Source organism: Ursus americanus, chromosome 30, assembly GCF_024610735.1.
Source record: "Ursus americanus isolate L20-20 chromosome 30, mUrsAme1.1.p, whole genome shotgun sequence".
Taxonomy (NCBI): Eukaryota; Metazoa; Chordata; class Mammalia; order Carnivora; family Ursidae; genus Ursus; species Ursus americanus.
In genome coordinates, this window is record NC_142156.1 from 25728545 (window position 1) to 25751859 (window position 23315).

The 23315-nt window shown below is 49.4% G+C and overlaps 1 protein-coding gene across 1 annotated transcript in view; it reads right to left on the bottom strand.

The window, feature by feature from the left end:
- Positions 1 to 1454: 1454 nt before the first annotated feature.
- The window catches only part of LOC123788119 (small G protein signaling modulator 1-like), a 28366-nt gene continuing 6505 nt past the window's right edge, over positions 1455 to 23315 (bottom strand). Inside the window, 9 exon segments of the mRNA XM_087857170.1 lie at positions 1455 to 1633; positions 6067 to 6149; positions 8073 to 8197; positions 10143 to 10717; positions 10720 to 10729; positions 12079 to 12147; positions 13633 to 13815; positions 17704 to 17832; positions 21384 to 21529. Of these exon segments, the coding sequence (XP_087713296.1) occupies positions 1455 to 1633; positions 6067 to 6149; positions 8073 to 8197; positions 10143 to 10717; positions 10720 to 10729; positions 12079 to 12147; positions 13633 to 13815; positions 17704 to 17832; positions 21384 to 21529 (1499 nt within the window).

Sequence of the window (23315 nt, forward strand, 5' to 3'; positions counted from 1 at the left end):
TGAGGATGATGGTCATGCATCCCAGTTTGCCCAGACCAGCCCCAGTTTACGCCTGTTGTTTAGACATAATTCACGTGTCCCTTTCACTCTCAAAGGGGTCCTGGTTTGAACTTTAAGAGTGGTGCTGCCCACGTGCCTCTTGTCCCCAACCCTGGGGAGGTCACATGAGTGGGTGGAGCCTGGCGTGTAAGGGAGCTGGACCCCCAGCGTGAGACCAGACCCAATACCTGGATTCTTCCCCTTTCTCACTGCCGAGGGGACATCTCAGGGTTTGGCTGGGGCGGCCCCTCAGAGGCACGGTCCCGTGGACTGGGGCATCAGTCGTGATTAACAGCGGCAAGTTCCCTGCTATGGACTCCCCTGCCGCCCTCCTTTTTATCCCTGCTCCCTCTTCCTTCTGCCTCCAGCCTTGATTTCTAGAGAACCCAGGCTAAAAACCAGGACTGACTTCCACGGGGCCCCAAAGGGAAGAAGTAAATCTGGAGAGTGGGAGAGAGTAAGTATGAGAAGACGCACTTGGGCTCAGGAAAACACCTGCCAGCACCAAGTACGTGCTTGTCCCTCTTCAGAGGTCATGAGTTCCCTGTCATCAGAAGTGTGGGCATAGAGGCTATACACTGTCAAACAGAACACCATGAAGGTGCGTCTGGACCAGACCCACCTCAGCAGACTTCTAACCACCTTTCTGCCTGAGGCTCCCAGGCGCCCTCTTGGGGGAAAGGTAACCAATCTCAAGTACTATTGTGAATAGAGAAAGCAATTGACACGTGGGTAAACGGCTCTTTGGTTCAGAAACCTTCTCCAGAGAGCTCTTTTCCACAAAAGTTCTGGCTCGTCATGTGCCCAAATAAAGGTATAATGGCCAAAAGATCAAGGCTTAAAAATGATGAGAAACACAGATAACTCCCCAAACATTCATACCTGGCATAATGAGCAGGCACAATCCATCTAAAAAATTTGATCTTGAAGATCTCATTGGCTGACACGTAGTAACACGCTTAAACTTTTTTCTCAACTTAACAATTCTAAAGAAAGTCAATTTTATTTTTAAGTTAATTTGTTTAAAAGCTCCGAACATTCTTAGATAAAGTTCATATCAACCTCCCATACTCTCAAGCTATAGTTTGGGATGGTTTTCAAACGGGAGGTAACTTCCCTTCTCAGGGACGCTTCACTAAGCACAGTGTGGACGCCAGCAAAAATGCCACGTGGCTTCAGCACCTTGAACGTGTCGAGGAAGGGAAAGGAAGCCAGTCCTGATGGCGCCCTGGCAGCGACCAAAGCTGCCGGCCCAGGCGAGCACACGCATCCCCCCGGTAAGTCTACAAAAAGAGGCGCAGCCGTTCTGGCCACTCGGGGCTTGTGAACGTGGAAGTCGTCGGCTGCAGCGGTCGGGGGAGGAACCCGGCTTTGGGAGGCGGTGTAGGCGGCCGCCCAGGATTCACAGAAACCATCTAGGCGTGACCGGACTCTGACCACAGCCGGAAGAAGGGCCAGCACATTCCTGCCAAGGGGACCAAGAAGTTAGGCCGGGGGTCGGGACCCTCGGCACACAAGCTCCAGTGCCAGTGCGGGGGCCTGGGGTGCTCCGTGGGGAAGGCGAGGCGCACAGCACTCAAAAGAGCTGCAGTGACTTGACAGGGAAAAAGAAAGGGGGGGGGGCAATGCGCGCCTCGGTGCCTTCGGTGGACACACGGGGCACCCAGCACCCTGGATAGAAGGCTCACAAGAACCCTTTCAGAGCTCCCCACTGTGGCCTGCGACCACGGTCCCCGGCGGGGCCCCGGCTCAGATTAGCCCCGGAGCCCAGGGAAGAGAAATGTGTAGGTGGGACCCAGCAGAGGCGCCAGTGCGAGCAGCTGAGGAAGGTGCACAGGCACCGCCGTCCCCCCACGAGCTTTGGGCATGTGCCCGACTCATTTTTTATTCATATACACATTTGCCATTCACAAGGGATATGTCCTAAAGCCATCTAGAAAGCCCCCACAATTCGTGCGCAGCGAGGGGAGGCGGGGGCGGCGGGCATCAGCCCAAGCGCTCACTGGAACAATTTCGCGAATCAGCTTTTCCTTTCCCTCTGTGGAGGGTGTGTTGAAGCTGTACACGACGAGGCCTGGAATTTAACTTGATTGCAAAATTCAACTTTTGCCCACTCATTGCCCTCCTCACCTCCGTCACCAGATTGCTTTTCAAGGCCAGTTCTCACAAATGAACCACGCGCATTTCGCGTTTCAAGCATTCACGGGAGCAACCCGCAAGAAACCGCAGGGCAGGACCCAGCCTTCCACCTCCGTTCTCCAGCTACGGGGCCCTCCTCTTGCCTACACCTCCGACCCAACTTCTCAGTGACATCTCTATGCCGCTGACCTTTGCACCTGTTGTCTGTCCTGGAAAGAACGACGCCTCTTATTGCATAGGATTAAGCTATGGATATTAGTAAATGTTCAAAAAACCAAGCGGAAACCACCTGATGCTGGGGATGGTCCTGGCCTCAAAGGATGGCGGTCAGAATTTAGAGCTGAGAGGAAGCCTTAGGTGGCCCCTCACTTTACTCCCATACTCACAGGGGTGAGAGCTGAGGGGGTCTAGGGGACTTGCTCCCTTGAAGAATACGTAAAAAAACTTGCCCAAGGATGCCCGCTGGTTAGTGGTAGCAGTGGAACTAGAATCCAGATCAAAGCTTGTCCCATGTCACGGGCTCCCCATGTTTACATAGCATGTGAGAGCACATTTACAGCGGCACTTGGAAACTTGTGACTCTAGATGCCTTCCTCTTCAGTCGCTGTCCCCTAAATGACAGTCAACCACATTCAACAAGCTATGAAGCGGCGCTCACCGGGCACTTCCTATGTGCCAGGCACTATGGAGAAGGAGTCAAAGGAAGGACAAGCTGTCCCACTGCTCAAGAGCTTACAATCTAGTTGGAGAAACAAGACATTTGTCCACTAGAGTTTACTGAGTGGCCATGTGCCAGGCACCACTGGCGTGAACTAAACTAGACCTCACTGAGCTTCCCACCCAATGGGGGAGACAGGGCAAAAAGCAGACAAGTAAGTAAGAGGAGTCAAAGCGGAGCTCATGAAGGGTGGTGTGGTGGACAGTGTCTGCACCACTCTCAAAGACTGGGGGGCGGGGGGCTGGATACCATCTCTTCTCTGAGGTGTGATGTGTGAGTTGATGCATCTCGTAACCACAAGGGAAATGGTCCAAAGGAAGAGCCTTCCCAAGCAGAGGGACAAGGAGGCACAGGTTGACATGCCCCACATACAGGATGAAGGCCAAAGGAGCAGGTAACCCAGGAGAAGAAGAGTCCGAATTGAGCTCAAAAAGTCAGGCACAAAGCAGACCACGCAGAGCCCTTAAGCGCAGGTGGGGAATTGGGATTTGGTGTAGGAGAAGGGCGTCCTCTGACCTTCCAGGCACAAAGCTGACTGAATAGGAATCGGCATATGTACTGCCACAAAGACTCATGCCACGTCCAGGGGAGGGACTGCGTGGAGGTGAAAGAAACTGGTGAGGGGGCCGAGATTCCTGCCCAAGGGAGCAGAGCCAAAAGTGTCAGAAGTAAAGCGCAGGCCCGTCTGATTTCTGAAATGTACAACACGTGTTTATTACAGGCCTCGGCAGAGAAAGGCAGCTTTTTATGATCCCGAGTCAATTTTGCATACAGGAGCTAAATATACAGGCAGAATAATTATTTTCACTTTTTGTTAGAGGTGGTAGCACACGGGAGAGATTGCTCCTTTGGGAAGAAGAGGAACAGCCTTCCAAAAGGTGAGGAGGGCAAGTGCAAAGGCACTCAGCTCTGGGGCCCTGTTCAGGGTGGGGGCAGGGGTGGGGGAGAACCGGAGAGGTGAATGCACTACCTGGAGTTCACCGCCAGGTTTCCACCGAAATGCTATCCGCATTAGAGTCAGCTTGTCCATTTGTACAAAAAATGCAGCTGGGATATCGATAGGGATCACACTGACTCTAGTCAATTTGGAGAGTACTGCCGTCTTAACACTACCAAGTCTTCTAATTCACAAACATGACATGTCTTTCCATTTACTTAGATCTTTTAATTTTTTTAAAGCTTTTGTTTATTTGAGAGAGACAGAGTACGTGAGCAGGGAGGAGGAGTAGAGGGAGAGGGAGAAGCAGGCTCCCCAATGAGCAGGGAGCCCGACATGGGGCTCAATCCTAGGACCCTGAGATCATGACTTGAGCCGAAGGCAGACGCTCACCTGACCGAGCCACCCAGGGGTCCCTAGATCTTTAATTTTGTTAACAGTGTTTTACAGGTTTGGTATATAGGCATACTTGTTTTATTGCACTTCTCTGATACCGCTTTTTTTTTTTTTTTTTTTTACAAATTAAAGGTTTGTAGCATCGAGCAAGTCTATCAGCACCATTTTTCCAACGGCATTTGCTCACTTTGTGTCTCTGTGTCACATTTGGGTAATACCTGCACTGTTTCAAATGTTTTCATTATTATCGTGTTTGTTACAGTGATCTGTAATCAGTGATTATGACTCGCCGGGAGCGCAGATGATGGTTAGTATTTTTTTTTTCTTTTAGCAATAAAGTATTTTTAAAATAAGGTAAGTACATTATTTTTCTAGACATAATGCCACTGCACACTTAACAGACTACAGTGTGGTGTAAACACAACTTGTATATGCGCTGGGAAATCAAACAATTCATTTGACTCGCTTCATTGCAATATTTGCTGTATCACAGCAGTCTGGAATTGAACCTGCGAGTCTTTCACTTCTTCTGTTAAGTTTATTCATAAATATCTTCTAAGATGCTATTACAATTGGAATTGCCTTCCTAATTTCGCTTTCGGATTGTTCAACGCACGTGTATAGAAGTACCACTGACTTTTGTATATATATCTTGTATCTTCCAACCTTGCTGAACTTTTTTATTAGCGCCAATATTTTTTTTTTGGGGGGGGGAGGGAAGCAGGAGAGGAAGAGAGAATTTTAAGCAGACTCCATGCCCAGTGTGGAGCCTGACACAGGGCTCGATCTCACAACCTGGAGATCACGACCAGAGTCGAAATCAAGAGTCAGATGTTTAACCTACTAAGCCACCCAGGCACCCCTCCAATACTTTTTTTCTTATTTCTTGGGATTACTATATGAAAAAATCACATCATCTGCAAATAGATAGTTTTACTTCCTTTCCAGTATGCTACCTTTTATTTCTTTTGCTTCCGTAATTGTCCTGACTAGAATCTTCTGTAGCAAAAGTGGACATCCTTATCTTTTTCCTAATCTTAGGAGGAAAGCATTCAGTCATTCACCATTGAGTATGAAATAGCCGTAGGTTTTTCTTAGGTGCCTTTTATCGTGTTTAGAAAGTTTCCTTCTATTTCTAGTTTGTAGAGTGTTTTTAACATGAAAGGGTGTCGGATTTGGTCAAATGCCATTTCCTCGTCAATTAAGATGACCATGTCATTTTTGTCCTTAATTCTATTAGTATAGTGAATTACATGGATTCATTTTCATTCGTTGAACCAGCCTGCGTTTCTGGGATAAATCCCATTTGGCCATGGTATATAGTCCTACTATATCTTGCTGGATTCAGTTTGCAAGTGTTTTGCTAAGGATTTTTGTCTTTATATTCATAGAGGACATCAGTCTGTAGTTTTCTTTTCTTGTGACATCTTTGTCTGGTATAGGTATCAAGGTACCAATGGGTCCTCATATAAGGAATGGTCTTATAGAGTGAGTCGGAACGTATTCCCTCCTATTCTACCTTTTGGAAGAGTTTGTGAAGAACTGGTATTAATTCACCAGTGAAGACATCTGGGCCTGGGTTTTTCTTTGTTCCCATTCACGTTTGTACAATCAGTGGCTAGCGAAGGCCTGGCGGGGTGTTGGGCACCTGGCGATAAGTGTTGGCTAATGTGGAACGAACTTTTTATTTTACTAGGACCTTGGTGTGGTCACCAACAGGTCCTCTGAGCACCTGCACTGACCCATTCCATGGAGTCACAAAATGAGGTTCACATCCCCTCCTCTGCAGTAGGGAGAAAATTGCACCCCTGGCCCTGAGTGGGGAGGACATACTCACCGTCATCCAGGATGACCAACAGTGGAGCCAGGAGGTCACGTATGCCCTGGACATAGCCGATCTCAATGTGCTGCCAGATGTAGCTTCAAGAGAGACAAGGGGCCCAAGGATGGCACTCACGACCTGTCTCTCCAACCCGCTCGTCCTCTCCCTCCTCCCTGACGCAGTTCCCCACCCCTCACCTGGACCACTCATTCCTTCAGCTCCCACCTTCATTCCCTTCCCCCATCTGACACGCTTCAAATATCCTATTCTCAGGCACCACGATGGCCTTCCTAAAGCCCAACTCAAAGCACCACATGTTCACAGGCCCCCCACTATGACAAGACAACATGCAAACCCCTTCGCTGGGGGTACACGGCATTCACTGTCTCCTCCCCATCACAGCCCCACCACCTCCTGGTACTTCCTCCTCTCAGGCACACATTCATGCCCCTGTGCTTTGCCCTAGCAGTTCTGTGCCTGGAGTTCCCATCTGCCCCCTTAATAATAACTAATATCTACTGAGCATTTACTGTATACTCAGCCACTAAAAATGTATTACACCATGAAATTCTCAAAATAATCATATGAGAAAGGTATTATCATATCCCGTTTTACAGATGAGGAGACTGAGGCCAGAGACACAAGTGACATGCATAGAGTCATACACCTAATAATAAATGGCAGAGGCAGGATCTGAACCCAGGTGGCCTCACCACAGAGTACATATATGCCAAGTGGTTTCTTGAGTCTCTCCTAATTTTGTCAAAGGCCATCTTGAATGTCACCTCCTCTGTGAGGCCTTCCATGATTTCTTCCAAGGCCATAACCCAGAAAAGGTTGGTTTATCCTTCCTTCTTCCCCAGCACCTTTTCATTTTAATGTAACATACTATATTAAAGTTCATTATATTTGTATCTCCTCAACTCAATTTTGAGAGGCAATGATTGCTTAGGAGACTGTAAAATAGAATAGTTAAGGGATAGTACTTATTAATAAAAATGAGTTAGAGCAGGGATTGGCACACCTTTCCTGAGAGGTCCGGATAATAATTATTTTCAGCTTTGCACGCCGTGCGTTCTCTGTCTCAACTACTCAACTCTGCAGAAGCAATCATAGAGACTATGCGAACGAATGGGCATGGCTGGGTTCTAATAAAGCTTTATTTACAAAAACGAGTGGTGGGCCGGATTTGGCCTGTGGGCTACACTAGTATAGCCCTAACCCTGAGTTAGAGCAGCCTGGAGAGATGCCCACGATGCATGATTAAGTGTATAAAGCAATTCGTAGAAGACAGAGTATTAATCCCATATAGATAAAATAAAAAAACATTAAAACACATATGTACTCATGTGATATTATATAATACACACTATATTATGTTATTTACACATAAATATACACATGGCTTGGGAGGATGTTTACTCAATTGTTAGCAGTAGTTTCTTCTAGGCGAGGGGGCATTATGACTGGAGAGGGAAGCAGCTTCTCTTTAGACCTTAGGAACTTGTGGTTTCGCTGGGTGATTGAGGTTTTTAATAAGCCTGAGTTACCTTCTTATTTTAAGAAAGAAAATATTCAGTATGTAGTGAAAAGTAATGAGAGGCTCCAGGTCTTGGCTTAAGGAAACAAAGCACAAGACTCTGGAGCCCGAGAGACGTGAGTACGAGCTCCTGCTCAGCCAACTGCCCGCTGGGGGACGGGAGCAAAGCGCTGGCCTTCAACCTCCATCTCCTCCCCTGTGGACGGGGGTAACACTTCACCCCACGGGCTTGCTGTGAGGACGAGATGAAACAGTGTTTAGTGAAGGGCTCAGGAGAGTGCCTGTATACAGTAAGTGCTTAATAAATGCTCCCTGTTGTGATCATTGCTCGGATTGTTATCTTATTGTCAGCGTGGGCTGGTGTAAACGCCAGGTGGGCAAGGTGCCAGGGGCAGAGGCTGCCGTCCGGCTGGGCTCCCTGTGAGCCCCGTCTCTGCCACCCCTCCCGCCCCCCCCCCCGCAGACCTCCCCATCCCCCCACCTGCACATGATGTTGCACAGCTTCTCCAGGTTGGCGGGCGTGAAGTACCACTAGTTGCGGTCACACCTCTGCACGTCCTTCTCGATGCGGTGCAGGTTCACCGTGTACAGGTCCAGGAGCTCCGGCTGCAGACCCAGGGGACGGGGAGGAAGGAACAGTTACACCCCAACTCCTCCCAGAGGTGGGATTCCAAGGGTTCTCCCTCCTCCCTCCTCGCCCTCTCCTGCTGCCACTGAAAAGCATGTCCTCTCCCTGGCCCAGGTGGGTGTTCGATTTCGTTTCTGTTGTTTCCCCCGAAAGCCTCTTTTCACTTTGTGGGATGGAAGTTCTTTTAGCTTTTCTCCCTTCTATAAAACAGAACAATTCTCTAAGGTGCACAGACGAATGGTCCCCGTTGAGTGGACGAGGGTTATAACCAGCTGGAGGGGCAGCGACCCTCCCCCACTGAACACCGGACAGGAAGAAGGGAGGAAGCGAGCGGGAGTCTGGTTCCCACCATATGCTGGACTTACTGCCTTGACCCCACCTGATGAAAAGGTCCAATGATATGGCAAGAAAAATACGGAACATTCCAAGGCCAAAATTTAACCCAGAAAGGCAAGAAAATACCAAATCTGGCTTCTGCCTTGAAGGAAGCTTCCAAATTGGCAAAACATAAGCTTGGGTTGAATGGTTTTGGGGTCTTTCTCCCCTAAGGTAAGGAATCTAATAAGAGACTTTCCTGCATGAAGGTGGGACCCCCTCAAAAGCCCCATCCCTGGTAAGGGAACCCCGGAAGAAAAACTAACATTTGGGTTCTCAAGGACAGCTGCCTGTTTTGAATCAAGGTGTCAGATGAACTGTAAAATAGATCTCTCTGGATAATTAACAGCTTTGAATCAGATTTACAACATACACAGGTGCATAATTCAAAAGCAAAAGTAACCTCCATGTACAGGTGGAGAAAAATCTAAGATGACAGCTATCCATTGGGAGCAGTGGACCGGGGAAGGCCACTGGAGAGACTTCGCGAGACATACAAATGAACAGAAAACCTCATGTGTCCGCAGTGTTCCAGGAGAGATTTAGAAAACTGGCAGAGTGCGGAGGCTGGGGGCATGGAGTGATGACCCATACGTAGCAAACGTAGGAAAAGACAACAGAGATAAGGAAATCAAAATGCATCCGGGGAAAACAAAATTGTTTTTGTAGGAAAGAAAAAGAAATAGTGCTTCCTACGTGGTGTATACATTCTGTTGTTATACGAGTGTGAACAAGAGCCATTTAACTGAAATCATTGTAACTGTAGTGGATGGATGGGGATGGGAAGGTGTCACTTATGGGGCGAGGGTGTGGGTGTGGAATGTCTGGAATTGCAGAAAAAAAGGGGAAAAAAAAGATCAAGAAGTAGCAATACAAGTATGTTATTTACGGACACAGGGGTAAACACCAGATAACTTGGGCAGAGTAAGTAACCACTATGACCTCTGGGGAGGGCTCCACAGGGGCAGGTGGGGGGCACTTCTGATTTCCTATTCAGCCTTGTCTGTTTGACTCTACAAACTATGGGCATGTGTATCTTAGATAGAAATAACAAGTTCTTCAAAGGAAAATGGAAACACAACTCCTGGCTCCGAAAACCTCCCGTTCAGTTGACATCCTTTGGCTTGGACCTTCTGGCAAGAAAGCAAACTTGAGGATTTAAAGGACGTTGGACCTGATCGTACGCCAAGATACTCATCCTCAAGGCTGCTATTGACTGAGAGGTCACCGCATGTCAGGCATGGAGGACCGGACTCACTAATTCTGAGAACAGCTCAAGAGAGAAGGTACTCGACTGATAGGGAAACTGAGGCTCAGAGACATGAAGTGGCGTGCCTCAGCTGGGATTGAACCTGGGGTGGTTTGAACAGCAGAGCCTGGTATGATATTGTCCTCCCTCCCAAAGGGGCTTTTCCAGTGCAGCCTCTGTGCCTGGGAAAATGTAACAGAGCAGAGGTCGTGCTGGGAAACTGAGGCTTGTGGGACACGCCCACCCTCCCGCAGCTGTTAGGTGAGAACACGGAGTGGAGGAGAATCCTGGTGACTTACAGAGTAAGTGACGCCGCTGGAGGACACGGGTGATGCCTCGTTGTTGGCAGAAACGGCCACGGCCAGAGAAGCCAGGGCGGGGAAGAGACTTTCCATCTCGGGTTCTTCTGAGAGCTTGTCCTCACTGTCCACCTGGCTGTGCTTCTCCACCTCACCGCCCCCCCAGCCCTCCATGGCAGCCCCCTCCACGGGCAGGGCCACGTCCATGCTGCCGGTGAAGGACATGAACTCGTCCATGCTCTTGTTGGCGAGGAGGTCGCTCTCCAGGCTGTCCTGCATGGCCAGCTCCTCATGGGGGGCCTCATCCCAGGAGGTGGTGGCCTCACTGCTCTGCCCGTTCTCCACGCTGCTGTCCCCAGGCCGAAGTGCCAGGGGGGCATTCTGTTGGGTGTCCATGACACTGTCTTCTGTGCTCAGGCTGGGCTCCGAGTGCTCCGAGAGGCCCGAGGAGACGTTGTGGGAGGAGGGATGGCCAGAGTCTGGGAAACAGGTGCCATTCACCAGGTTCCCATTGGGGATCTTGGGCTGTTTCTCCTCCAACCTGCCTTCTGCCTCGACTTGCTCCACTTTGTCACAGACTCAAACACCTGAAGACGAGGTGCACAAAAACAGACAGACAGAGAATGTCCCCTGTGGCCTGGTTCCAGCAGCCGCCTAAATATCCATCAGCAGGGGACTGGTTCAAATATGGAACATGCACGTGGAATACTATACAGTTGGGGAAAAGGATGGGGTGGAACCAGGTATGATACAAGCTCCCGCTGTGAAAAATAAAAAAAGTGACCTATTGCATGGAAATGCATAGAATAATCCAGAAATAAGGAAGCACTGAAATTGCCTGAGGAGAGAGTACTAGGGAATTCAAGTGGCAAGGAGCGTAACTTTCATCACACAAAATGATAGGCACATAGTTTTTAAAGCAAAAAATTGGTTAAAAACAGAAGGAACAGGCTAGAAACAGCATAGTATATCCACGTGCTTGGCTGTTACGGATTAATTTTCAAAAGTACTTTGATAATGTATGAACTACCATGGAAAAGCCTCCAGGATACATCTCAAAGATTGTTCTGTGGTTCTTTGTGTCCTGAGGTCAGATCCTATCAAGGATGTAAGACCATGTTCCAAGGGAACACGAAGTATTTCTTCTCTGTGTGTTTATGTCACCAATCTGATTTGCTGTTAAAATCACGTTTTTGGTTTTTCAAAATTTCTTCTAGATTCAACTGTTTTAAATTATGCAAAAAAAAAAAATGTCCCTAACTCCAAAGTTGGAACTAGGAAACAAGGGCTATTCAGGGAAATGTAGCTTCTTTTCCTGAGCCCTCCCTTGACTCCTGCAGGCGACCATTCTGATTCATTTCTGGCTTATTCATCCATTGTTTTTGAAAATAGGTATATTAATATTAATATTCCCTCTTGTTATGCAAGAGGTGACATAGTACACCTATTTTGGGGGCTTTGCTTTTTTATTTAATATCACATGAGACGAGTTAACATTTCACTGAATAAAATGGAAAGCTGTGGACCAACACACATGATGGCATTTATGTAGAAATTTTCAAAAATTACCAAACATTGCAATATGTCCTCTATATACCGTGTACATATTTCTGTGTACGTACAGGCAATCAGTAGGGTCTGACAGCACACACAGCAAAATGATGCTATTTCTAGGGAGGGCAAGTGGGTATTAGGAATGATCAAAGCCAAATTTAGCTTTTTCTGCAATACTTTAATTTTTTACAGGGAGAAGAGATTCATATATTACTTGTGTGCCTAAAAACTCCATTTTTAATGCTAGCATGAAAAGCTAAAACAAATAAACCCTAGGTGACCTATAGATGATGGACCTCCCATCCCTTTACTCCAGGTTGGAGGGAGAGGGTGGGTGGGGGAAGGGGAGGATGGGGAAGGGGCGGGGCCTCTGGAAGGTCACCTGTGTGCTGCTGCTGGAGTCACTCTGCAGGCGGACATGCTGGCGGCCTGAACTGCAGCTCTGGGAGGACTGATAGAAAAAGGGGCCGAGAGAGCAGGGGTGAGGCTGTATCCCGGCTTTGGGGCCCTGCTCTCAGCTCAGGCAGGGATTCTGTAAGTGCGGCCTCATCTCTATTCCTGACTTGGGCAGGTCCCTTCAGGGCCTCAGCCTCCTATCTGTACAATGAGAGTGGGGGGGGGGGTATCCCTCTGCTCCCTGGAGCCTCAGGGCCACACAGCAGCCAGGGGACCCCAGTTCCCACTCCTGCAACCGCAAAACCCTACCTTTAATTGCCCTGTACTTGAGACTTCCGCCTACTATTTAAGTTCAACTCCCAGTGACTGGTTGGCACTAATGGCCTGATTTTTTTATTCCTTTGTCTACATGCTTTTGCCCTTAGAACTTCTCATTCCTGCCTACTCGGCTGCGAGGCTTGGCCCTGGGACCTGCGGCAGCCCGGGGATGTGAGCAACCTTGCCAGGGCAGACGTTTAACCAGCCCTCGTGTATCTCCACTTTGTCTATGATCTGCGTTCACTATGAGAACATGCCCAGCTCTGCCTGCTGGACGATGGGACATGTGGGGCACATCCCGGTCACCCCAGACATGGCAGAGAGCCCAGCGAAGATCAAGAAACCTTTTAGCGGACCAGGCGCTGACAGCGGGCAAGAGTGAGCCCTGCCAGCCCCACTCAGAAGTGCTCCGCTGGGGCGCCTGGGTGGCACAGCGGTTAAGCGTCTGCCTTCGGCTCAGGGCGTGATCCCGGCGTTATGGGATCGAGCCCCACATCAGGCTCCTCCACTATGAGCCTGCTTCTTCCTCTCCCACTCCCCCTGCTGTGTTCCCTCTCTTGCTGGCTGTCTCTATCTCTGTTAAATAAATAAATAAAATCTTTAAAAAAAAAAAAAAAAAAAGAAGTGCTCCGCTGAGCCAGACCCACGAGGACACATTCAGGGCTCATTGTCAGAAGTCACTGACTTTTGGTGGTCGCTTGCTATGCTGTGCAGCGTGACTGCTGGCAACCCGATGAGTGTGCCTCGCTGGGGAAGAGAATTAACCTTGTTCTCAGCTCCTTCTTTGGGCTGCCAAGCCGGCGCTTCGGTGAGGGCGGAGAGGTGTGATGTGGCCACGGGAGCGTTCCCGACATTCCAGAACGCGGTGCTCAGCGCGCATGTGCCGAATATGTGAAAGTCGAGCGCTGTGCCAGGCGCTTTGTATGCACGATCTCACGTGAGCTGCACACAAACTTCCCCTATGCCAGTGGGTGTTCCCTTTAACAGATGTGGAAATTGAGGCCCGGAAGTAAAGGTGCTTGCTGGAGGCCCCGCAGCCAGAAAATGGTGAGGCTGGATTCCAATGCAGGTCTCTCGAACTCCAAGGTCACCTCCCACCCACATGCTAGGGGTGACAGCTCCAGACAGCCGTCACCGTCCCTACAAGAGCTACGCGGAGCAGATCCCTGCCTTTACCGCCCCTCCCCCACCCCCGTGCTCCCAGATGGGTGCCGCCCATCACCTCGTTGCTGATGGTAGCGTCCCTGTGCCTCATCTGGTGCAGGTGGCCGTCCAGGCTGGCCCCTGACGAGCATTTGGCCAAGGCAGCCGCGTGGGACTCCCGCTCCCTCTGCCGCACGATCGCCTCACAGCCCAGCCATTCGGCCATGGTCTGCGCATAGCACGCGTGAATCTGCTCGTCCACCTGCCGGGGCAGAGACAAGGTCAGCCCTGGGGAGAGCCAGCCCAAGCCAGACGAGGACGCCAGCTCCGACCTGGGAGCCTGAGCCCCAGAGACACCCCAGATGTCATGGACATCCAACGGACACCCACTATGTGCAGGGCACCGGCTGGGCCCTGAGGGTACACAAACGTGCGCGAGGCTGCATCTTTCTTTCAATGTTCCCTTCCTCCCTCCTATTCATTCATTCATTCATTCATTCATTCATTCATTCATTCACACATTCAAATATCCGTGGAGCCAGGGAGCATACTAAGCCCAGGGCGTACTGAAGTGAGAGGACTGTTTCTTTCCTTTCTTATTACCTTCTCTCCTTCCTCATTCACTCATTCACCCCTAATTCGGGAGGCACCTACAATGTGCCAGGTACCCACTCCACCACCCGCCCACCCTCCCCCCCCCCACATTTACTGAGGGCCTCCCACGTGCCCTGTGCAGGGCCAGGTGCCGAGGATACAAAGATGAACAAAACTGACCCCTCCCTTTACTTACAGGAGGACTACAGATTTCAAGCATTTCCCTTGTGGCATGTCAGCGGATGGGAGGGTAGCTGGCCTTGTTCCTGATACACGGCCTGGGTAACCGAGGCTCTGAATCAGCCCGGCCTCTGGACACAAGTCGGGACAGACAGGCTGATCTAAGTAAGGGTGTGGACAGGCATGAAGACAGAAGGCAGGGAGCTTGCTCCGTGTCCAGGTTGGGAGGGGTGGGGAATCCTTTAGCTATTCAGGGCTTCCAGAGAGAGACTCAGGGTCCACCCTGCCCAAGGCCTGTCCTCCCTCCCACGGACTTCCAGAAGATTCATCCCAGCATACCTCCCCATTCCCACTGCCTTTCTAGGCTAGGTTTCCATGACCCTGCACCAGGACGACCCCAGCAGCCTCCTTCCCGGTGCCTGCTTGTCCCAGCCTGGCCCCTCCTATGAGTTTACCCCTCAGCAGCCTCCTCTTTTTTCCTCCCCAGCCCCACCTCTCACTGTCACCCCCCACCCTCCTGTCCTTTATGTGCCAGCCACCATGTCCACCATGCCCTTCCCGCCCCTCCCCACACAGATACACACACACACTGCATTATGCACGAGTCTCCCCTTGGGCTTAGCTCTGGCTGGCCCCTGTTCCTAGAGGCCCTGCCTCACCCCCATGGCCTGGAAAGAGAGCAGGTAAGCCTTCTGCCTGGTAGAGGTGCCTCCTATGCGCTCTTACAACCCTGGGTTTGCCTCCATCGGACTCTGCACGACCCCCACTAACCTGGCAAGGACCTCGTCTAACACACCGCTGGGTCCCCGGTCCCAAGCACAGGGCCTGGCACACCAGAACGCTGTTCCTGTTCACCGGGAGCCCAGCAGGCAAGGGGGTGAGGTGTGGCAGGGGCCTCCCGCTATTTCCGAGACGATTTCAGACAGTTCACTGGCATGGGGTCTTATCATACAGAATCACGGTGTGATTTCTATTTTCAGCTCCCCTTTAACTTTTCAGATTACGGGGAAGGTCAGTCTGGTGCTACAGTGTCTTGAACACCTCCTATCACACTTCAGAAACCCCCTCCTGACAAAGAGAGAGCTGGCCTCAGGCAGGCTACGGCATCTGCGTGGAACTGAATTATGTCCTTTTGTCATATCCTATTTGTTTTTATGGTTTCCTTCTATTACGCAAGTCATGTCAGTTTTCCATTGATGGCAGGGATACCAAATATCTTTTTAAATAAGCTATATACATAGTGAGTCAACTTACTGACAAATGTATAATAGCACAGGTGGTACTCGGATATGGAATGTTAATACCACCAGGTTTTAAGAACTTAGTATGAATAAAAGAATGCAGAATCTCTCGATAATTTTTATATTGACTACAGGCTGAAATGGTAATATACTGGGTATGTTGGGTTAAATAAAATGTATTATTAAAATTACTTTCACCTTGATAAAATGATACAGACCTACCCATACACACACACACACACACGCACACACACGCGTGTGCACACACACGAGATACTGCAGAAGCTGGTGAAGTCCTAGTGAGGCCTGTAGTCAAGGGAGCTCTATGGTGCCCACGCTAACGTACCGGTTTTGATAATGAGCTACTGTTCTAGGCGATGCTTCCATTGGGTACGGCAGGACCTCTTTGTCACAGTTTTTGCAACTTCTTGTGAACTTATCATTTGTAAAAATATTTATGGGCATCTGTTCCTTTCTACTTTCTGAAACAGGACTACTAAAGCATTAACCGAACACTCAGGATCAACGTAGGTGCCCCGGTGTGCTATCGGCTGGAGACGACTCACAGCAGGGTAGCATTAGACCAATGCAACGGAACGGGAATCCACACTAACGGGCCCAACTGATTGCTGACAGGGACACAAAAGCAGTTCAGTGCAAGAAGGATGGCCATTTTGTCGAATGGGGCTGAAGCCGCTGGACGTCAAAGGCAAACAATGAACCCCGACCTCAACCACTCCCTGTATACACAAAGGAACTCAAAATGGATCACAGACATAAGTGTAACACGTGCAACTATAAAACTTTGAGAAAAGAAACATAAGAGAAAATCTTCGGAATCTAGGGCTAACTAAGCAAAACGTTCTTAGACTCGACACCAAAAGCTCAATGTACATGAGGAAAAATTGGTAAACTAAACCTCATAAAAAATTTAGACATTTGTTCTGCAAAAGCCCCATTAAGAGGATGAAAAGACAAGACACAGACTGGGAGAAAATACTTGCAAACCATTTATCCAACAGAGAAGGAATATCTGGAGTGTATTAAGAACTCCCGAATGCAACAGTAAAAACCCGAACAATTCAGCTAGAGAATGGACAAACGACGTGAGCAGACACCTCACCAAAGATACCCAGATGCCAAGTAAGCGTGTGCAAAGATGTTCACTGTCACTGGCCATTTGGGAAATGCAAATTAAAACCACAATGAAACCTCCTTGACACCTGTCTGAGTGACTAACGTAAAAAACAGCAACGAGACCAAAACTCCAGGGAGGGTGCAGGTGTGGCTCACTTGGATATTGCGGGTGGGAAGAGAACACAGCTCAGCCGCTGCAGAAGCTGGACAGTTTCTCCCAAAACTAAGCATGCATAGTGTGCGTCCCAGCATTGTACCCTTGAGCGTTTAATGATGACTTACACTCCCACGAAAACACGAATGTTCACTGCAGCTTTCTTTGTAATAGCCCAAACCAGGACAAAACCCACCTATCCGCCGACAGATGGATAGTCAAACTGTGATTCACCCAGGCCGTGGGACACCATGGAACTCTTGGCCATAGAAAGGACAGACTGCCAGGGGATTATGCTGAGTGAAAAGGTCAATCCCAAAAGGTTAGATACGACATGATCCCATTTCTACAACATCGTCCAAATGACAAAGTTGCAGGAAGGAGGAACAGACTGGTGGTTGCCAAATGTTAGGCCGGGAGGTGGGGCTCAAAAAGGGTAACACGAGGACCCTGGTAGCACCGGAAGTGTTCAGTATGTTGACTGGGGTGGTACACACACACACACACACACACACACACACACACACACACACGTCAATGCCCTGGTTGTGATACTGTATTATAGTTTTGTAAGATGCTACCATTGGGAGAAATTGGATAAAGGATATGCGAGACCCTTCTGCATTATTTCTTGTAACTATGTGAATCTATAATTATCTCCCAAAATAAAATTTTAAGCAATGGCATCTGTGGCTTGCATTGTATTTCTACCGGACAGCCCCGCCCTGGGGTTTCCTGGCTCCCCCACGTTCCCCTGCCCCATCTTGGTCCAGCATGAAACCAGAGCACCCCCAGCCCCACCTTTTGCTGCCAAAGACCCCACTGCCCATCAGGGGCAACCAACCTCCTTCCTTTCTGCCTCTGTCATCCCGAACTGGTAGTGGCCCTGGAGGAAGGGCCACACAGCCTTGCGGATCTCTGGCTGGATGCCGCCATAGGAGATGAGATGTAGCAGCTCCCGTTCCTCGTAGCTCTGTGGTAGGTGGCAGGAAGTAAAGGGTTGGTCAACAGAAAACCAGAAGGAGGGCTCCGTGACCTGGCAGCCCTACTTCTCAGACCTGGCCTTTAGAGATCATGCTGTGAATAAGCAAAGCTGTGTGTACCGGGACAGCCATCCTGGCATCATATGGGAAAACCCCCAACTGCCCGCTGACGGAGGAACAACGGATCCCTACATGGGAACACCACATCGAAAGGGCAGGAGGAGAAAGGGCAGGACGCGCATCCGTGAGAACTTACACAAAAAGATGTTCAAAGTGTATTATTAGGTGGAAAAAAATCCCAAGAGGCGGAACATATCTAGTGTGAACCCATTTTTTTGCAAAAAATCCCAAAAGGTCAGTATAGAATGAACGAACATTTCTACTGAATTTTTAGTCGATGTTGTGCATTGTGTCGATATGGCAGCATGAGTTCAAAGTTATTAACCTTGATTCAGCTCAAAGAAAATTGCTTAAAAGCAAATCAATCCCAAATGAACATTTCCAGCTGGTTCTTCATGCACTATGACTCCTGTGCACACTAAGACGACTTTAACAACTGTTTGCTGTATTGTCCAATAGATTTACTCTCTTTTCAAAAATTCACTTTCAGGCAAAGACTTTGCAGTTATAATTAGTCATGCTGGGCACCCAGCAGGCCCAATCTGTTCATGTTTGTGTGTGTGTGTGTGTGTGTGTGTGTGTGTGTGTGTGTGTATGGAAAGTACCAATGACTACTAGAAAGCTACTCTGAAGGGTAGTAGGGTTCTGTTTCCTCCTATCTCTTTACATTCCAAAATTACAAGCATATGTGACATTTTTTAAAAGTAAGCTCAATGCCCAGCATGGGGCTCAAACTCACAACCCTGAGATCAAGAGTCACATGCTCTACTGACTGAGCCAGCCAGGCATCCCACTGATTTTACATCTTAATGCACGTCTTAGATGTACCCAACCACAATGGCAAAACCAGCCATTCTTTTGTCTTTGTTGGAAATTTTAACTTGTATTCTGCAGACAGCCTTGTCAAAGCTGCTTAAAATCCGAGAACTATTTGTGTCCGAGGCTGTAAACGCTTCATTAAAAAGCCACCTGCTTGGGTCCTGGAGCCCACAGCTGGACTCCATTTCCCAGCCTCCCTTGCAGTTAGGTGTGGCCACGTGATGAGGCGCTGGCCAATGGGATCTGGCAGGATGTGCTATAAGCCATTTCCAGGCCAGGGCTTTAAAGGAGCAAGTGTACTCCCTTCAGACTCTGCATCCCCCCATTAACCCTGGAGGATGGTGGGGCCATGAGAATGAAAGGCCCCTGAACCTCTGGAGGGAGGACAAATGCCCACTCGCCAGGAATGCCCACCTAGGACTCCTCACGGAGCAAGAAACATACCCCATGATGTCAAGCAACTGAAAAAGTGGGGACATTTGTTATACTGCTGCTCAGTCCACCCTAATACAACAATGCAACCAAGAAGGGTAAAAATACGGCCCATTTGTGAAAGGACTGCAAAAGTGTTAGACGAAAATTTTTCATTTTTGACTAATTTATTTGATCAACCAACTTGTACTTAGACTAGTACCTTCCAAACTGGGGGGATCACTGAAGCGTTTGGGGAACTTCCAAAAAATATAAATTCTTGGGCTCCACTCCCAGAGATGCTAAATCAGTAACACTGGAGTGGAGCCCAGAAGTCTATATCTTTCGAATTCCTCAGGAAATGTGCACTCTCCCAGGCCCCCGGGGATTATGAACACTGTGACTTTTTTGAGAAAGTAAGCTGGCATATCTATTTAAATTTTAAATGCGTATCAATCAATTTCTAGGAATCTACCCCTGAAATAAAAGCACTAGGCAGAATGGTATGTGCTTATGAAGATGTTGACTGGAGCACTGTTTGAAATAGTTTTTAAAAAGAGAAAGAGCCCCGTTGTCTATCATTAGGGGAAGATTTGAATAAATTATGGGCTACTCATCTGTGAGGTGTTAAGGTGCTAGCATTTAGGACTTCACCTACAGATCTGAAAGACGTCTTTTTTTTTTTTTTAAAGATTTTGTTTATTTGACAGAGAGAGAGACAGCCAGCGAGAGAGGGAACACAAGCAGGGGAAGTGGGAGAGGAAGAAGCAGGCTCATAGCGGAGGAGCCGATGTGGGGCTCGATCCCAGAACACCGGGATCACGCCCTGAGCCGAAGGCAGACGCTTAACCGCTGTGCCACCCAGGCGCCCCTGAAAGACGTCTTTGATATAAACTGAAATTGTTGCTTAAAATACAAATATAACATCACCTCATTTTAAAAAAATAAGAATTACAGACATATCTATGTAGACATATCTATGAATGTATAAGCACCAGAAATATACATTAGGGTCTCTACATAACTGACACTATTCATTAACTCAGGCGATCAGAACGAACGCATTGTGGCAGAAAGAAGGTAACTAAACAATTTTCGTTTTATACACCTGCATTCTTCCTTGTTTGAGTTGTCCCAGTAAGCAGGCATTCCTCCTGTTGTTCAGAAAAACAGCTAATTTTGGCCAAAAAAAAAAAAAATAACCCTTCTGTTTGTCCAGGTTTGGGAACCAGTTTGTTTCTCCCAGAGTCCCCCAGCATTCCCAAATCAATACACAGGATAGCACCTTTCCCCAGCGTGGCGAAGCCAGGCCCTCCCCAGGGCCCGGGTGGGAAGGCACCCGGCGGACTGAGCCACCGCGTTCGTCCCGCGTGGAGAAATCAGGTCTCTCTTCTGAAAGCCTGCTGCTGGCGGCAGTGAGACTAGTGTCTATCGAAATCGATTCTGCCTTCCACACCAGCCATGGAGGCACTTTTCCAACAAAGGTCCCTGTGGCCCCACACATTTGAGGGATTGTTCCATATGCTCCCCCCCCATCCCACCCACCCCCGTTTCTTGAGACCGGCAAGTGTATCAGCCTAGCCAAGGTTCTAGGAAGTGCTGCAGGGTACAGAAAAGTTGACTCATCTTGTTTCCCAAACTCTCCGACCGTGAAGCTTTTTTCCACCGTAAACACCTTCCTTGTGGGGACATTTGCCTTCTGATAAGAAAATCTTAGAAATCTGTCTCCGGGTGAAATATCTAATGGGAGGATTCTCTGGCCCTGAGGCAGAGGGGCACGTGGCGGGCTTTCCTCCGCCCAGCTGCCTCCTCTGACTTCACTACCTCCGTCACTCTAAGTAGTTCAACTGTGCTGTAAGTTCCTTCCTGCTGGGGACTTAAAGCACTTCTTGCACCACTGAGCATACAGCTGGTGCTTAATAAATGCTTGGTGATGGATTCATTCTTACTCCTTCTAGATGAGAATATGTACTTTCCATCCTCCTTGATCCTCACCCTTACAGGCAGAAGTGGGCTGTGGGTCTTGGAACTCTCAAGAAGGGAAGGGCCTTTGCGTTGGGTATGCAGAACCCAAAGGTGTCATAACAGCCTCAAGTCCTCACAAGCAGGTGGGTCTACTGCTCAGATAACCAGACGGTCCCCCCACAGGCTCTGTCTGCCCCACTGCAGACCGAGCCAGGCCAAGCCTTACTGTGCTGTCCTGAAGGTACTGCTCCCAGATCCTGGCCGTCAGCCCGTGCCCAGCATCACAGGGCGAGTCTGGAGACACGATCATGTGATTGACCAGGGCTGACAGGTGGGTCCTCACGGTGGACAGGTGTCTGCAGTAGGCAAGCCCTGGAGAGGGAGGGAGGGAAAGGGCCATCATCCACCACCCAACCCACCTTGCCTTGTCTCATGGATCTCAAAGCACTGCCCCGCCCGCAATCCCAGTGAACCCTCATGACCTAGAAAGTCCCACCATCCCTTTCTTCCAGGCGAGGAAGGGGCTCTGAGGGGCAAAATCCCTTGCTGGCCTGACTGCTTAATAGTTGGGTAAGCCTGGAGACGTCCGATCACCTTTCTTAGCCTGGGCCAGGGTGACATTATTTCTGCCAGAAGCCAAGGTATTTAATCCATGGGCAGAGGCCGGGAAGGGGCGGCAGGAAGGAGGTGGTAAGTGACCCCACAGGCTCGCTGTGCCTCTGGGTGCCTCCAATCTGTCCCAAGGGAGGAGAATGGCAGAGGTGGACGAATCTTGTGCAAAGTGCAGCTGGATAAAGAAGGCCCTGGGAGATGTACCTAGTTTGCTTTCAGAGATGGCTCTGCACTCTTAAAGGGTTTCCCACTAACCTGCTGCCCCTTACTTGCTCTGCCCTGGGCACCTGGAGGGCACAGTGCCTGGTACACAAGAGGCAATCAGCAAATGCCAGAGTGTGTTTGCTCTGCCTGTGCCCCCGCCCTCTGACTCTCCCTTATCAAGGCCCAGAGAGGACCCTTCTGGGGCCTGAGGACAGGCCCCTACCAGCAATGAGGAGGAGGAGGGGGAGGGGAAAGGAGGGGGAGGAGGAGGGAGTGACTAACACTTACACAAGCACGCACTACGTGCCAGGGAGCTGCCCGTACCTCACATACTTAACTCACTAAATTCTCATACAACCATATGAAACAGGTACTCCTATCTTCTCCACATTATAGACGGGGAAACCGAGGCACAGACTGCTTCTGTCTCCTGCCCAGGTCACACTGCTAGGAAGTGCAGAGTTGGGATTTGATCACAAGCTGCACAGCACCAGAACCTGGGCTCTTAACCACCACCAGGGACAAGCCACTGAATGCGATAACATTGTTTGAGATCCCTCTTGACCCCCAACCCTTCCTCCAGGAAGCTCTTCCATTTGGGTCCCATAAATACTCGTCCAGGGCCTGCTCCACGCCAGGCCCTGCATTAGGCACTGGGGATGGGTGATAACAGAACAGGCAAAAATCCTTGCTCTTGGGAGCTCATGCTCTCCCTGCCCCTCCAGGCACTCGGGCACACGGCTGGCCCTGCTATTCCCCAGGCCTACGCAGGATATATTAACACTTTTCTAGAATCCCTGATAATACACACGATTTATCTCCCTCATCTAGGCTGGGAGGCTGGGAAAATAAAACGTGCTAAGAATCAACACAGCGAGTGAAGGAAAACAAACAAAACAGCCTTTGAGGTCAGACAGGCCTAGGTTTGAGTCCCAGCTCTGTCCTGCATTAGCGGTGTGACCTTGGACAAGTCACTCTGCCTCCTTGTGCCTTAGCTTCCTCATATGCTAACTGGAAATAATCAGAATACCTGTATTTAAGCTTTAATTTTTAACTTCTCCTTACTCTTCTGCTTCTGCCCACAGGTGAGGGGAACGGACTTTCGCTGAGCACCCATGACATGGAATGCTGGGTGCTAGGGGTTTTATACAGGCTTCTCTTTTAATTCTGAGAACAAACCCTCTAAGGCAGGCACTGGGGATGCGATGGTGACCAACCAAACCCCTGCCACGAGGAGCCCCATCGTTGGCTGCCCTCTCTAAGAACTAGAGATAAAACTTATGCCCAGTCCCTGGTGGAGGGAGTTCAGGCTCCGAGAAGTCTGCCTAACTTCACTAAAACT